Source organism: Columba livia, chromosome 2 (assembly GCF_036013475.1).
Source record: "Columba livia isolate bColLiv1 breed racing homer chromosome 2, bColLiv1.pat.W.v2, whole genome shotgun sequence".
Lineage (NCBI taxonomy): Eukaryota > Metazoa > Chordata > Aves > Columbiformes > Columbidae > Columba > Columba livia.
The window spans coordinates 114,677,656-114,693,116 of NC_088603.1; the positions used below are offsets into that span (position 1 = coordinate 114,677,656).

At 42.3% G+C, this 15,461-nt stretch overlaps 1 protein-coding gene across 6 annotated transcripts in view; it reads right to left on the bottom strand.

The window, feature by feature from the left end:
* Positions 1-1,241: 1,241 nt before the first annotated feature.
* The window catches only part of KCTD1 (potassium channel tetramerization domain containing 1), a 105,874-nt gene continuing 91,654 nt past the window's right edge, over positions 1,242-15,461 (bottom strand). For all 6 annotated transcript variants that reach the window (XM_005511755.4, XM_065053379.1, XM_065053381.1 and 3 more), the window contains exons 3-5: positions 10,170-10,314; positions 7,561-7,866; positions 1,242-3,485 (exon numbers count right to left, since the gene is read on the bottom strand). In XM_005511755.4, the coding sequence (XP_005511812.1) occupies positions 3,327-3,485; positions 7,561-7,866; positions 10,170-10,314 (610 nt within the window). In that variant the 3' untranslated portion in view covers positions 1,242-3,326. The remainder of the gene's footprint in view (positions 3,486-7,560; positions 7,867-10,169; positions 10,315-15,461) is intronic.

Here is a 15,461-nt window from a genome sequence, read left to right on the forward strand (position 1 = left end):
GCAATAGGGGAAGAACTAAACCCTGGGATGATGGTTATCACAGAAATCCAGCATTTGTGTTGCTGAAAAAAAGGGTGAAGACCCTGTTCCTCTGCCTGTGTCTCGTGGGAAGGGGTGTTAGGTGGCATCTGCAATCTGCATTCTGACAGCAGTTCTCCTGGCAGCTGCTGAAGTACAATGTTGGTAGCTACTCTTCACTGCAGCTCTTCCTCTTGTTATTAAATACAGCACCACTGGTAGCATGGAGTCGTACTTTTAAATAAAAAATTAGATCAATTTAAACTACTGTACATGTCAAAATTACTAACCTCCAGAAGACAGCTGACCGTAATCTGGTCCTTCTTGGTTCCCCATACCCTGCCCTTCCTGGATATATTGCTCATTTGTCTGTTGATTAGTTTTTCTAAAGAATATTCTAAACACACGTGGTTACAAGCCTCAACTGCAAACAGGCCTAATCTCATTTGCTCTCTAAAAATCTACATCTAGCTTACTCCTGCATACATTTTTCATTAGCCATCACTTTGTTTATTCATGACCGCTCACTCCCTGACCACATAATAATTACAGCAACGGTTACATTCAGGGTCTCAGACTGGTTTTTGACTCCATCAACAATGAACGTGGGCTTGGTGGGAGGTTGACCAGGTGGATGGGGATTGGGGAGGAGCACAAAGGTATCCTTGATGGTGTTGAGTTGGACAGGGATGAGCTGAGCAAGCAAAACCACTGGCTGAGCACAACCTGTAGGTTTTGGGAGCAACACAGTGAAAAGCATCAGTGGCAAAGCTCCTCGCCTTCCGCACCCGGCCTGGGAAAAGGCTGCAGGCAACGTGGATGCTGCCATAGCTGGAGCAGGCCCTGGGGGACCAGTTTCGGGGCTGCTGATCCTCCTGGCCAGGCAGGCTTGGGATACCTCCTTCACCAAGCAGCAGAGAAAGGAGCTACAGCCCCCCTGGCTTCAACCTGCACCGGAGCATATGCCTGTATGTAAACACAGTGGCCAGCAGGACAGATCTAGACTTGACAATACCTTTGGGCTTAACAGACAGTGTAAAACATGTCCCTGGGTACACTATGGAGGCCCCAGAAAGTGATGCTCCACCTGGAAGCATAGGGACGATTTCTGCAGCAAACAGTCTCTGAAACATCACGTCATTTTGTACTGGTACCCATGTACACTCAGCCCATGGGGACTGGCATCTTTTTCGACATCACAAATTTCATACCACTTCCAACAGTTTGAAGATCTGTTAAAAATATTTATTTCCCAGGGTTTTAGCCTTCCAGCTTCTATGCAAACTAACAACCAAATTGTGGGCAGTAAGAGCAAGCATTTGTTTATTTTGTAAGAGGACTACTTGCTGCTAATTGAAAACAAACATTTTCAATGAGGCAGCTGTTTCAGTACTGTGAATAGACAAATAAGCATCACATTGAAGATCCAATAACCCATTAGAGAACCTTAATTTTTGGAGTCCCTCCTACCCCGCCCCCCCCAATTCCACATTTCAATAATTTCAAAACCATTGATATGTGCTGCCAGAGAGTTACTTAAGTGCACCCTCTGACATTTTTTAATAAAAACCAAAAAAATGGTGGCTTTTGAGTTATCAGACTATATTAAAAACCTTGTTACATGTATTTAACAAGCTCTTTCTTTTCTTAAATAAATAGGAAAGTGTCACCAAAATGAATGGAACGCCGGCAGCATTGCATCAATAGAAACTTCCGTACTAGGATGAATACACAGTCATATTCTGGAATATTGCATAAAAAGATACTTTGGAGGAAAGGTGGTGGTTGCTGGTGCATCTTAGGTGGTGAAAGCTTCAACTCATGAACAGTCTTGTGCAGTGGTATCGTGACGTGGCACCTTTGCAAAAATCTCACCGGCCTGAACCAGGTAGCTGCAGAGGTGGCCTCGGTGAGACTCTGCTAGAGAACAACTCGCAGGACATCTAATGCAGAACATGGACTTACCGATGCCATCAAGAGCAATGTAGCCGATGGCGTAACACGAGGGACTGACTGTCTCACTCCCTAGGCAGAAGAACACTAGCTTTAAACGAGGGAAATGAACAACATTAAAAAGAAACAGGCTGACTAACACTCAGCAGGGCAAAGGCTTGGAGAGCTGAAGCTGCCAACTCCTTAGTCAAGGGGGAAGGATGCAGCTATTCACTGTTACATCGAAGGTTTACAGAACCAGGTATCATTTTTTGACGGTCATTTCTGGGCTGAGCTGGTGTTATTAAATCTGACCAAAAGCCTCTCTTCAAACCAGGACAAAGCTCAAAAGACAGCGCTGACGGAAGACCAGCAGCCTGCAACAGCATCTGCTGCCTTTAGCTCACTCCACCGTACACAGGCAGCGCTGCCTGCCCGAGCGGCCACCACTCCACGTGCTGGAGTACAGTGAGCTAAATCCCACCTCTCTGTGTCTGTTGGCTTAAACCAGACCCTTGTTACTTTAAACAGAGTTTATTGTATTTAATACATTATAAAATTTGAAAAAATTGTAGGAAAGCAGCAGATTCAAACCAGAGCATCTCTACCAAATATTAATTATTCTGGGCCCCTTTGGAAAAAAAAAAAAAAAACAAACACAAAACAAAAACAACAAGAAAAAATAACCCTCATTCAAAAGAAAAGTTAAACTTTCACATCTGTGAGGGCAGACAAAAAGTGTGCGACTTCTGTACAAACTACATTTAAAATTTCAGTCGACTAGCTTTCCAATGCAATGGATGGTCATCTCCTGAACACCTGCCCATCCACCTCTAAAAAAGACAGACATAAACTTCCATATGCAAATAAAGTTGAGCCAAGGTGTGTACACATGAAAAAGTCGATGGCCATTTGGCAATGGAAAGTGGGTGCAGAGTAGTCTCTGTATCCCCCAATGGTAATGGCTTGTACACCGTTAAGTGGGCCCGAGTGAGGCCTAGGACACTTAATGGCAGTCACAGCACCAACCTCAGCTACCACTTTTTTGTTGTTGCATTTCCTACCCTTTAACATATACATACATATATATATGTACATACATACATATACATACATATTTTATATATGTGTGTGTGTGTGTGTTTTCTTTTACACTTTGAGGTTATTATTATTACTACTATTCCAAATGTTCCCATATGAATTCAGGTGTGGTCTCTATATTTGATATAAATGTGTCTTTTATTCAATTTTAGTTCCAGGACTTGTTTGGAGTCCAAACTGCACATGAAATGTCCCCCCCCTTTTTTTTTTTCCTCTCTTTGCCTTTTTTTTCCTTTTTTTTTTTTTTTTTTTTTGCATAAAGAAACATGTCCATTTTAGTCCAGAGGCTCTTGCTTTATTCGAATGACGGAGGGTGCACGAGATGTCCTTCTGAGTTCTCGTCTCAGTACGTATTCACTGAATTGGGAAGAGTCCACCCCACCTCCACATGAGCCAACAATCTCAAACCCTCTTTGCTGTAACCTCTCAAGTACCTGCAAAAAAGAGGAAACAAACACTGATATATAAGTAAACAAATAGAGTATTTGTTGTCTGAGGATGCTAACTGCTGTTTTTAAATGGAGCCAGATAGGAAACAAAAGTGGTGACACAGACCCACTAACTGGTTCCCTAAGCTTCATTGTACTGGACTAATTTCTACTGACTTTGGCCACTGAGCAATAAGAAGAAAAATGAAGAGAAATACATTTTCTAGTACTGTCAACAAATCCAGTATTCTTCTAGCCACAGAAACACATCTGGGAAATCACATTCTCTGCTTAACAAAATTTACACTACAAAAGGGCAAATACAGGAGACACTGGGGGATGCTGAGCAAACATCTCAACTAAGTGGTGACAATACAGATACTGCAGTCATAATTTCGTAAAAGTTACCATCATATTTTCTGGACACTTAAAAACCAACCATGAACACAAAGATCTGTGGCTACAGTTACCTGTGGTAAAACCTGGGACTTTTTAACTTTAATTATGGGACTAAGGAGTTCTGCCTGTTCACCTTCTTTTCTCCCTTTTCACAACCCGAACGTTGTTTCCAGCGGGAAATACAATGGCAAAAAGAAAAGAAAAAAAATGGGAAGAGTCAGGCAGGGCTCCTGGAGCAGCAGAGGGGTGTACTCAACGAGCAATGGTGCAAAGACCTCAGCTCCCAGAACCAACTCCAGGCTGCTACAAGCATGGCCTGCTTCCACATCACTATTCCACTATTTTTTTTATTTACCCATGTATCACAGTATCACAGTATCACAATATGTTTGGGATTGGAAGGGACCTCAAAAGATCATCTAGTCCAATCCCCCTGCTGGAGCAGGAACGCCTAAGTGAGGTCGCACAGGAACATGTCCAGGTGGGTCTTGAATGTCTCCAGAGTAGGAGACTCCACAACCCCCCTGGGCAGCCTGTTCCAGTGCTCTGTCACCCTCACTGAGAAGAAGTTTCTTCTCAAATTTAAGTGGAACCTCTTGTGTTCCAGCTTGATCCCATTACCCCTTGTCCTATCATTGTTTGCCACCGAGAAGAGCCTGGCTCCGTCCTCGTGGCACTCATCCTTTATATATTTATAAGCATTAATAAGGTCACCCCTCAGTCTCCTCTTCTCCAAACTAAAGAGACCCAGCTCCCTCAGCCTTTCTTCATAAGGGAGATGCTCCACTCCCTTAATCATCTTTGTTGCCCTACGCTGGACTCTCTCCAGCAGTTCCCTGTCCTTCTGGAACTGAGGGGCCCAGAACTGGACACAATATTCTAGATGGGGCCTCACCAGGGCGGAGTAGAGGGGAAGGAGGACCTCTCGATGTTCATGATGTTTTACTGTAACTGCAGGGCTGAGGCGTTCTTTCCCTCATTCATACTCTTCGCTACTTTACCATCTTCTCTATCTGGGCTGCTGCTTGATCTTCCTTCACCTGACCTGTGAAGACCACCCTTCCAGGGCTTCACCACAGCGGCAGCTGTGATGGCCACCAGTGCCAACGGGGGACTGATGCTCCTGCACCTCACAGGATGTGGCATCTTCTGTCCGACATGACTGGACCTCACTGGGGCTGTGCTGGCAGCAGGTGCCTACCAAGTCTTTCCCAGCTATTTCACTAGTTAGCAAATTGGCTTGCATGTGTGCTGGGATAGCAAGGGCAAGCAGAGCAGCAGAAGGTTGTAGAGGATTGGGATGGAGGGAGAAGTGAGCTGTGTTTTAAAAACACCTACAACAAGACATGCCACATCTTTAGGTTGGCAAATGTCTTTCCAAAATACTTGAGCATGGCTGATCACACAGCAGACAAATCTCAAAAAGGAAGAGGTGGGAGAAGAGACTCTGAAGTAACCATCAAAACATCTGTGCAATTTTTGTTTATCCTGATCTTTAGCTTTTAACAACATAAGCCAAAATATCTCAGTATGTCTCAGTACAAGCCACTAAAAAATAGAGCAGGAGAATTTAGGTCCTGAGAAACAATGCGATGGTAGCAACTGGTCAGGAAACTCACCCAGTCCTGGGCAAATCATTAAGTCTCCACGTCACTCTCTAGGTCTATTGGTTGTCCGTGTCCCACTTCATGTGGTTATTAGTACTGGGAGATGCTTATGTCCCCCAAAAATAGAAGATGCAGCATTATCAATATGGGGTCATAATCTCTCTTGAAGTCTGTGCATCTTTTGTCACTCTGACTTGGGTTTTTCACATCAGTAAATATGTTTGGTAATTATTATTTGTGTGACAAAAAAGTAAACATCAGGATAAGAGATAAACTGCTAAAGGATACAACTACTTTGACAGCTATCATATGACATGTGGCTAAGTAACCCCCCTTGAAAGTTCTATCCGTTTTCAGTTGTAATCTTACGTGTAGGGCTGTTCTAAATTTGCATTAGTTATTATGACAAAACAACTTTGATGTTTCAGCATGACATAAAGGCCAATAAGAGACACAACTGTCCAAGCATAACATGGGTTAATCATACAGTGATGGGTTTAGAAAGGTCTATCTATCCAGACTCCTGTGTGAAGTGCTGGCATATCTGCTCAGCTCCTTTCCTCCAGGGAAGGAGCAGAGCAGAACTTCTCTACCTGGACAGCAGAACCTGGCAGATGGAAAAATGTCAAGCTCAGCTTGCCAGTTTCTGCTGTGTAAGAACTCGCTCATGAGTCTGCAGCATTTGGGAGGTGTATCTCAACAGAACAGCATCAATAGTGCTAGTGGCAACTCCAGATGTGAAGAAGTGCTCTCGCTCCAAAGTGCTGGCTGAGCGGGATGTGCTAACTAGGTGGAAAAAGGTGTATGAGGTTGTTTTTAACTCACGAAGGATTAAAAAAATGACACCATAACTTCTAAGTTCATTACGATTCTTCCAGAAATTACCTGCTTTTGTCTCCCACATTTTTTCTTATCCATTTCATAACAGCTACTGATTTTAGATATTGCTACATGCTTTACTATGCCATAATAAATTAGCAGAAACTGCTGAAAGTTAAAGAGGACGGTCTGCCCTGAGACCACAGAAACAGATGGTTCCCTATTTGCAATAAGTAGGCATGCTTTTTGTTACCTCAGCAAAGAGGAAGACTGAATACATTTTCATCCAAAGTAAAAAGTATATGGTGATCTATTCTTGAAGTATAAGGGAGGTCTTTATCAAATGCAAGAGACCTCAGTAACACTAGAAAAATGACATGCTACCTTTTAACCACACCTACGATAACTTCCCCCTACTGCACCCTTCACATTGAGGGCGTCAAAGCCCCTCTAGGACATCCCAGTTTGAGGGACTGCAGAGGAAGCCTAGCCAAAGTTCCCTCTATGAAGGCAAGACTCAACAGATGTTTTCTCTTGTGGCTGCAGGCTGCTCCCTTCCCCAGAAATACCCGGTCCTGTTTCAGCAGGAAGGAGGAGGCAGCTGGCTGTGTTCTGCCTCGGTGCAAGTGTGGCTCTCCTTTCAGCAGCTGGCCAATGCTACTGCCCACTCATCTCACATCAACTCCCCTTTCCAATCAGTTCCTCAGAATAAGAGACTGGGACTTCAACTTTTTTTTTTTTTTCTCTGTTCTTATTTAGTTTCAGAGCTTCTGTAGACTCTGGTAAACAAGAGCAGATCTCCACTACCTTTCTCAGGTGAAGTGACAGCCCAATACCCTCAAAACACCTCTGTGAGGATGTGGCACCTTCCCTCCCTGGCTTGAGATGTCGCTGTGCCCTCTCATCAATCCAGAAAAAAATTTATAACAAGCAGCGCAAGGGACTGGAAACAAGCCTAAACGGTTGCTTTGCAATTCAAAAGTCAAAAACATGTTTATCCAAATATACAGTGTCTTTATATTGAGGCAAACGCATACCTCCTAAAGCAGGTTTTTAACACTACTGTAGCTTGTTTTGCAAAGAGATTTAGTGATTGTATATGTGAATTAAGAAAGCAGCCCTCACCCAAAGAAGTAAGTAACTAGCTCAAAGCCTCTATCTGATTTTGTTCATCAAAATACTCCAGGGATCAGGGTCAACCCAGTGGTACCTGGCCAGCAGGCTCCCTTCCAAAAAATGCATTTGTGACTTCCTACCTGAACTGAGTTGAGGTGACAGTATCCATTCAGTGGAAATCGGATGACATGCGTCGAGTCGTGATTCCAGCCGGCATTGACAGAATTACACATCACGTCGCCGATTTCTGGAAACACTTCTTCTATCAATGACTTATCGCCACTCAGTGTAATCCTCTCTCCAAGATCTGGGGCAACTCGTACCACCAGGCACTCACAAGACTTCGAGAAGCGGCCACTCTCCCGGTCCTGTTTCCACCTTTCCATCTCTCCTAGCATGGGCTGAAGCTGGAAATACTTTGCTTCTTCATATAACAAACTGTAGTCCTGAAAGACACATATATTACTGTGCACAGTTAAGAAAGAGGCATTTCTTATGTACTGCTTAATGGATATGGTTATTCAGGCTAACGTTGCTCTAGATCTGGAACCCTTTGGACACAGTTCATAATTACTGTGTACGAAGGGGTAATAAAATAACAGTGCTAGCGAAAAATAACCATCAGCCACTTGAAATAGACTGGGTACAGCAGCGTTTGGGAGGGGAGAGTGAAGCTATACTTGCTCAACTCCCTCCTGCTACGGAATAATCCAGGCAAAAATCCCACGTTTTCCTGTATTTTATCCCCACAGTGATGTCATAGAATAATGACTTCATTGAACAGATGGAACAGAATTCAATCAGGATTCACAAAATTCATCACTAGGATCCATCACGTCTTACAGCAATACTAGCAGGCATTGTAACAGGTATAAGAATGTAAATGAGGGAGCCTGCAATGGTTCTAAGTGTAAAATGATTCAGATATTTGCATAATGAATTGCACATATTACTGCATTTTAAAAATTAAGTATTTTTTAATACCTCCCCATTTTGCTAACAGTATTGTTTACTACATTGCCTCAAATGCCAGAGCAGAGAGAATGCATTTCTAAGTACAGCCAATACAGGAGTAATTTAAAACTGATGATCTGGAGTCTGCCTACTGCCATTTTTTAAATTAAAAAAAAAAATTAAAAAATCTTGTTTTTCTAGGTTTAATAGTGTAAGACCATTTTGAAAATATTTATACAGAGAAAAGCAATACATGAGAATTAGGAAACGGGATGACAACAAAGGAAGACTGCTAACAGTCAATATGGCCCTGAATTTGAGCTACGGACAGAATGCTTTATGAGAATGGGACACCTAAATCAGGCTCAAAATACTGCTTACATTTATTGTGTAACAAAAAAAAGCCACCTAATCTATATATTTCTAAAGAACAAGCCCCTCTGTTCATTTTAAGTACCTATCTTTTGGACACCTTAAAGCGTAACTGGAAAAGACACCCCCTTTGAACATCATGTTGGTTGGGTGAACTTGCCAGGAGTTACATTTTTAATTTCAGCACAGTTACAGTATATTTATGTATTTAAAAGGCTCTGCATATATAACTTAATACTGCATGGAAGGTGGCTTTTCCTTTTTTTCTGTATTTCCGATTACCCTCAGGACAAGTGCCGAGAGCAGCACAAAGCCATGCTAAGGCTTCAAAAGAGGGATGTGATGCTTATCGGCTAGTTCCAAACCCCCGCATTATTCAGGTAGGGCTAAACCTTGTCACGCCTGGGAGAAGTAAGGACGGGTCTATAGCAGATGATTCAATGGTTGCTGCAATACGGCTCCTGAACTCAACCTCATGACTTTTATGCCCCAAACAGCTGAAAATCTGTCCCAGATGTGAGGGATAATAGATCGCACAGTGCAAACTGCTCCAGCCCTCCCCTCATCACCTCTCCTGCTCAATCTGAGTTGCTCTATTTCCTATGGTGAACTAATGGCACAGCCAGCTATGCAGCTCTGCATTCATTAGGTAACGATAAAGATCTGTTCTGTTTGCAGCCGCGGTCTCCAGCGCTCTCTTTGCTGACACCACATATACGCCCACATATCTACAAGTGGATAAACACAGAACATCACATGGAATGTGAAGCTCTGCCTCTGAAGCCTAGTGTCTAACATGGTGAACTACCACAAATTTAATTTGTTATTAAAAAAAAAAAAAGGGCTCTTTATTCAAGTTTAAATAATAAACATGGAACTGTTCATCCCTGACTTCTCTAAAACTCCAAAATTAAACTTTCAGTGTGCATACGAGAGTCTGAGGAAGAAAATATTTTATGACTTAATTCTCAAATATTACCATGTGTGCAGTTTATTTTGTCAATACTGTGATTCCTACACCATTCTCTGAATTTCAGCATGGGAGTGGAAGCTGGAGCTGCTGCAATCAGAGGTGAAGCATAAGAGCGGATAAGAGGACAAGTAATCAGCAAAGTTCATGAGCAGTCAGCTCCAGATAGAAACATCCTTTCTGCTTCTTTCAGCATCCCACCATATCTAATTTCCCTAAGTCAAACATGGCAAGGTTGCTCCATTATGTTAGAGCCAGGAGGTGAAAATTTAGTATTGATGCCACTCTAAGAAAGGCTGATAGATGCCACTTTGGCAAGCCCATGCTTACTTTTGCCACGCACCTGAAATGAAGCAACATGCTCTACAAGCCCACCTTGTCTAGGGCTCTGTTTTGACTATAGACCAGATACTTACTTTACCAATGTACAAACAAAATACCTTGAAATCTCACCTTGAAATCATCAGGAATGAGGAGTTTTGATGTCCTTAAAAAATTCAAGATATATCTGAACATCTGCCCATCTCTGTCGATGAAATAATGCTGCTTGAGACTGTCCAGGACAATGGGCTCCGTGCCATCGAAAAGCCGGCCGATTCTGGAGAGGAAACAAGAGGTGAGTGGCAGGGTCACCCCAAGCTCAGCTCAAACAGCCCAAAGCTGCAAAATCACCTCACAATGACTTCACCAAAGCAGCTCTGTGGCTTCACTTTGCAAGAAAAGGGCTGGTTTCAAACCACAATTTAAGCTGCATGTTTTCCAGCACAGCCTCAGAAACTTCTAAGTAGAACAACCGGGGAGGTGGTGGGGAAGAAGCCAGGGAATGAGCCCATCACACCAGCCTTGCTGCCCAAATCCATGTCTCATGGGATGACAGCCCCTCGATTATTTTGGACATCTCTCTTGATAGTCCACATCAGCAGATGCCATCCCACCAGATACACCAACCCTCTTGATTGATTTCAGTCTGCTTTCCCGGGTACTGCATGATGAACCTGATTAGTTTGGAAGTTGCTCTTAGGAAATTGTTGTTGTTTACTTGTTTTCTGCTTGTTTTCAAAGTCAGCTCATTTTTTGGATGCCATTTACTGCAACCAACACTTGGACAGACATGGCTGAGGGGGCAGCACATTGTGGGAATAAGTAGCTGGGGATACAAAGGTTATAACATTTCAACACAAGATAACAGTTTCATAGTAAAAACTGTTTGTGGCAGGTATGAATTAGCATACTCTAAAACAATCAGGAAAAGTGCCTCAGTTTTTAGAGTCGACCTGTCAGAACCACGCAGACAATGAGAGAGCATCCGCTTGCCAACAGTTCTTGCAACATCAACGCTGCGCGCACACAAGTTTTCTATACATGTGCCCCACAAAACAGCTTTAGTTAGAGCAGTAGAAAGGCCTGAAAACTCCAAACAACCCCTGGCCAAAGTAACACGAAATATACTTTGTGCTTGTGCACTGGGTTTGCAAAATGTTCCTGAGTCACTGGTGGTTTCCCAATGAAAACAGCAGGAGGGACTGATTTCGTGTATGTGTTTATACTGTAGGTGCAATGTGGAAGTACTTTTTGATTCTTTCCAACATCTGAACTGTAAACAAAATGGTCTGGAAATAGTTCACTTGCAATACGTCACATGGACACTGTGTGAAATACTACTGACAATTTTAGAGCCTTGTAACAACCTGTTACATTCTGCAATATTCTGCAGGCACTGTGTTTTCAATATTTTAATGAAAAGGCTCATTTGTGTGTAGCTTTTGTTCCAAAAGAACCAATGTATTTTGGGAACCAGCACAGTAAAACCTCTGCAGGTTACTAAAGAGTGTATAGTAGCATCACTGGACACGACCATGGAGCTAGGGGACTGATAGGCACTTTCATTCTCTGATGTAGGTAAGGTACAAGTTTGTCTTCTCATGAAAAGGATAGAATGAACAGTCATGGCACACTATTTTTGTTTTAAAAGAAGTGACGAAACGACCATTCCTCACCACCAGTAGGAAGAAAAAAGCCCTCAGAGGTGACAAGACCTCTTGGCTGCATGAAGCATCCCAGGCTGAGAGACACCCCCATCCATCAGCCAGCAGACAGGGATCTCCAGAAAAGGTTCAAGAGGCAAATGTCAGAAGCAGTTCCCAAAGAGGGGGAGAGGGCAGGGCCTGCAGCGGAGTCTTGGGGAACTGCAGAGGGATGGGGCTCTGGCTGATCACACATGGGGGTCACACCCAGAGCCAGACACCCTCTCTTTGAAAAAGGCATGGCCAACCCAAATGGGGTTTGGAGTGATGTCTGTCAGGGACCTTGGTAGCACACCCAGTAACAAGCTGTGAACAGAACCTAAGTCTCACCAGTGGGAAGAGAGGAAGACCAGGAAAGAAAACCGCATTGACCTCAGCTGGTCATTTACAATTCTGTAGGAAATGCCTGAATCAATTCAAGTCACATGACACCTGTAACATGTAAGGAACTAAATATATTTTGCTGCATGATGAGGTACAAAACACTTTTTTTCAAAAACATCCCTTAGAACTATCCAAGCTTTCTTCCTCAGATGCTTGTTACTGCCTGCCCTGCTGCTCCAAATATACGCTGTGACAGGCCATACAATAGAGGTTCCTGTTCACTAGGTGGATGAGCAACACTTACGTCTAATATGGATGCACTCAGCATTTAGAATTAATTTATCCCTATATTCAAGCATGTCCTCTTGGAATCTGTTGTGGAATTCACACACAAAACATATATATTTGGCCAAGTCAGTCATTACTGAGATGTATAATTGTAATTGGTTTCTGCAGCATTTTCCTAGTTCTAAATTACTACTATAATTACATATTTTAAACCTTTAGGCCTTTTGTCTTCATTTTATTAATTGTTTAGGAGAAGAACAAGATAGTATCAGAGGATGGAGCTTTCTGACAAAACCATAATGCTGACAAGGGCACACAACCATCGAGGGGGGCTACCTGGGACCCGAAACTCTTCAGGTCTGGGCTGCAAGAGTTAACAGAAAGCACTGCCTTCATGCAATGCTGCTTTGCAGCAGGAGCAAGAAAACCTAAACCAAACTGAATAAAACCTCATTAAAAAAAAAAAAAAAAAAGAAAAAAAAAAAGAAAAAAAAAAAACAAGAAAAAACCAAACCACCAAACAAACAACAACCAAGGAATTGCAAAGTCCAAATTCCCTTCCCAGGATCACTTTGAAATACACAACTGCACTTTCACATGTTAAAACAGCTTTGGAAGGGTAGATCCCCAGCAGAGAGACTTCTGTAAACAGCATTAAAGCCTTTCCACCTTTTCATATGGCAAAATGTAGATACCAGCTTCCTTCACACAGCCTCCAGGGAAAGACTTGAGATAATATGCGACCCAAATCCAGCGGCATGGTCCTTCTCCTAAACTGCATTTGCTACACCCATCGGGAGAGGAGCCTGGGCCATGCCAGGATCTGGGGAGCAACCAACGCCTTCACCCTCCAGCCTTCCCCTGTTCTCTCGGGTTCCTGGAAACACAGCGGCAAGCTCTCTGCCGTGCCTCGCTTGGCAACCTTTCTGTACAATAATATTTGAGTAACCACCCTCACCATCACCCACAGGTCCACTGTTCATCCCGCTTGGTCTCACACTGTAATTATAAACGCTTAAGAGGCATCAATCCGCTGGCGAGGGAAGGGACGGATAAGTAATGTTTATTATAGTTTCACTTCCCAAGAAAACCTGAAAGATATTTTTCTCCATCTCCCTCTTGACAACGTTGGCCGATGATTGGCAAAGACAACTTCTTTTCTTTCTTTTTTTTTTTTTTTTTAATGACAAATACATAACAACTGAATGGATTTCCAAACAGGAAAGTGCTTTGTAGAAGGCTTGTGAAATAAGCTGATAATTATATGCAGAATTAGCCAAATACCAAGGGTAAAGAACAAGTAACTGTAGTCCATTTACAAGAAAATGTATGTCTGAAATATTTAATTAAAACTAACAGGCTGGAATTTTCTGTATATCAGGAAAATTAATGTCCCATGGGTTGAAAGTGCAACCTCCAGTGGGTAATAATTAATGTCTATGGCTTTAAGTATCATATTCCACTGTCAGAAATTGAATGCTTCAAGGGTTGAAAATACAACCAGTGGAAAACTCAGCTTCTGTCAGAGAATTTGGTTTTGCTTTAAAGACACAAAACAGGTACAGCCACAAGCCTGGTTTTAGCAGGGAAAAAACAACAGGACATGGAACAGATCAGTGTTTTAACTCCAAAAAATACTACAGGGATGGACTCTTCTCCCCACAGACCAGCACCCCCATAGCAGCATTTCTAGAACACAAATCTAGCACAGAAAGATGACGTTACTTACAGGATTTTGCAAACTCTTCTAAAACAAGTCCTGTTTGTATAAAAATATACCCAGTCTGCAGCAAAACCGTATATACAGAGGAAGCGGTTATGACCTTGCTCTCTCAGTGTATAAGTATTTATACATATTATTATACACATAAAGAAAAATACTTCCCTTTAATATTTTCTGCCTCAGTTGAGAATTTTGGAAAGCAGCAATAATTAGGAACAAGACGGCCAATATTAATAAGTCAACTATTGCACGACTTAACAGTAAGAAATAAGACAGGGTTCTGTGGATTGTTTTAGCAGATTCAGCGAACAGAGCTAAAATTCTTCCCTTTTGTAATCAAAGGTATACAAGGAACACGGAAAAGCCGCAAGCCTTGATGTCTGCAAGCATGCTGAATATTGCAGTACTTCCAATCTAAGGTAGGAACGGAACTTTTTTCCTGAGGTAACACAGATTCCTTATTATTGAATTTATTCAGTATATTATTTCTCATATTATTATAATTATCAGAGGACAAAAACTCAAAACTGTTTATTATTTTTTTTTCAATATACTATTTTCAAGAGTTCTAAGCTGTCAGCTTTCCCAAAAAGAGAGAACTCTTGGTGTTCCGTAACCCAGCAGAGGGAACTGTGCAGCAGGAGGAGCGCTGGTGATGCCCTGGCACCCGCAATCCCCTGCTAATGCCAGGGCAAGTAACTGCCTGGGACTCTACTGAGGTCATATATTCAGTGGCTGGCAAAGGGGCAAAGCACTCATGGAAACACATCTCTCTCCCTCCCTCCAGTAATAAATGACACGGCAAAGGAAAAGTATGTTTGTTGAAATCTTACTCACCTGGTTGGAGCTGCTGTGGCAAAGTGAGTAGGGGGTTGACCCTTAAAAGGACAAGTGAATGCAAGTTTTATTATAACATCATTATATTTTTGTGGCTAATGGGATTGCTTATTTAACACTCTGGGGTGTGCAGAGAGAGAGCTGGAATAAGCTTTTACTTATTTTTTTCTCTGTGACTTTTTAGTCCACGTTGTCCTTATTAATTTCTTTTCATTTTCTTTTACTGAGTGCTCAAAGGCAATTTGCATAAGAGCCCATTATAAATTAGATCTGTTTAATGGTATGCTCATCTCATGGCTATTTAATTTTACTTCCTCGTATGTCTAAATTATATAATTTTGTATTGTCCCCTAGAACCTTTTGAAGAGGTATCCATGCCAGGCAGAAATGCTGTCCTGCCCAAGTGGAGAATGATGAGGTTTCTATTCTGTTTTCAGAGGACCAATTTGCAGTAACAACCCACTCTTCTCTTTTGAATATCTCACATCATTTGAATCCGCAGTGACTGAATACATAGCAACCTTTGTAACTCTGCATAACAAAAGTTGG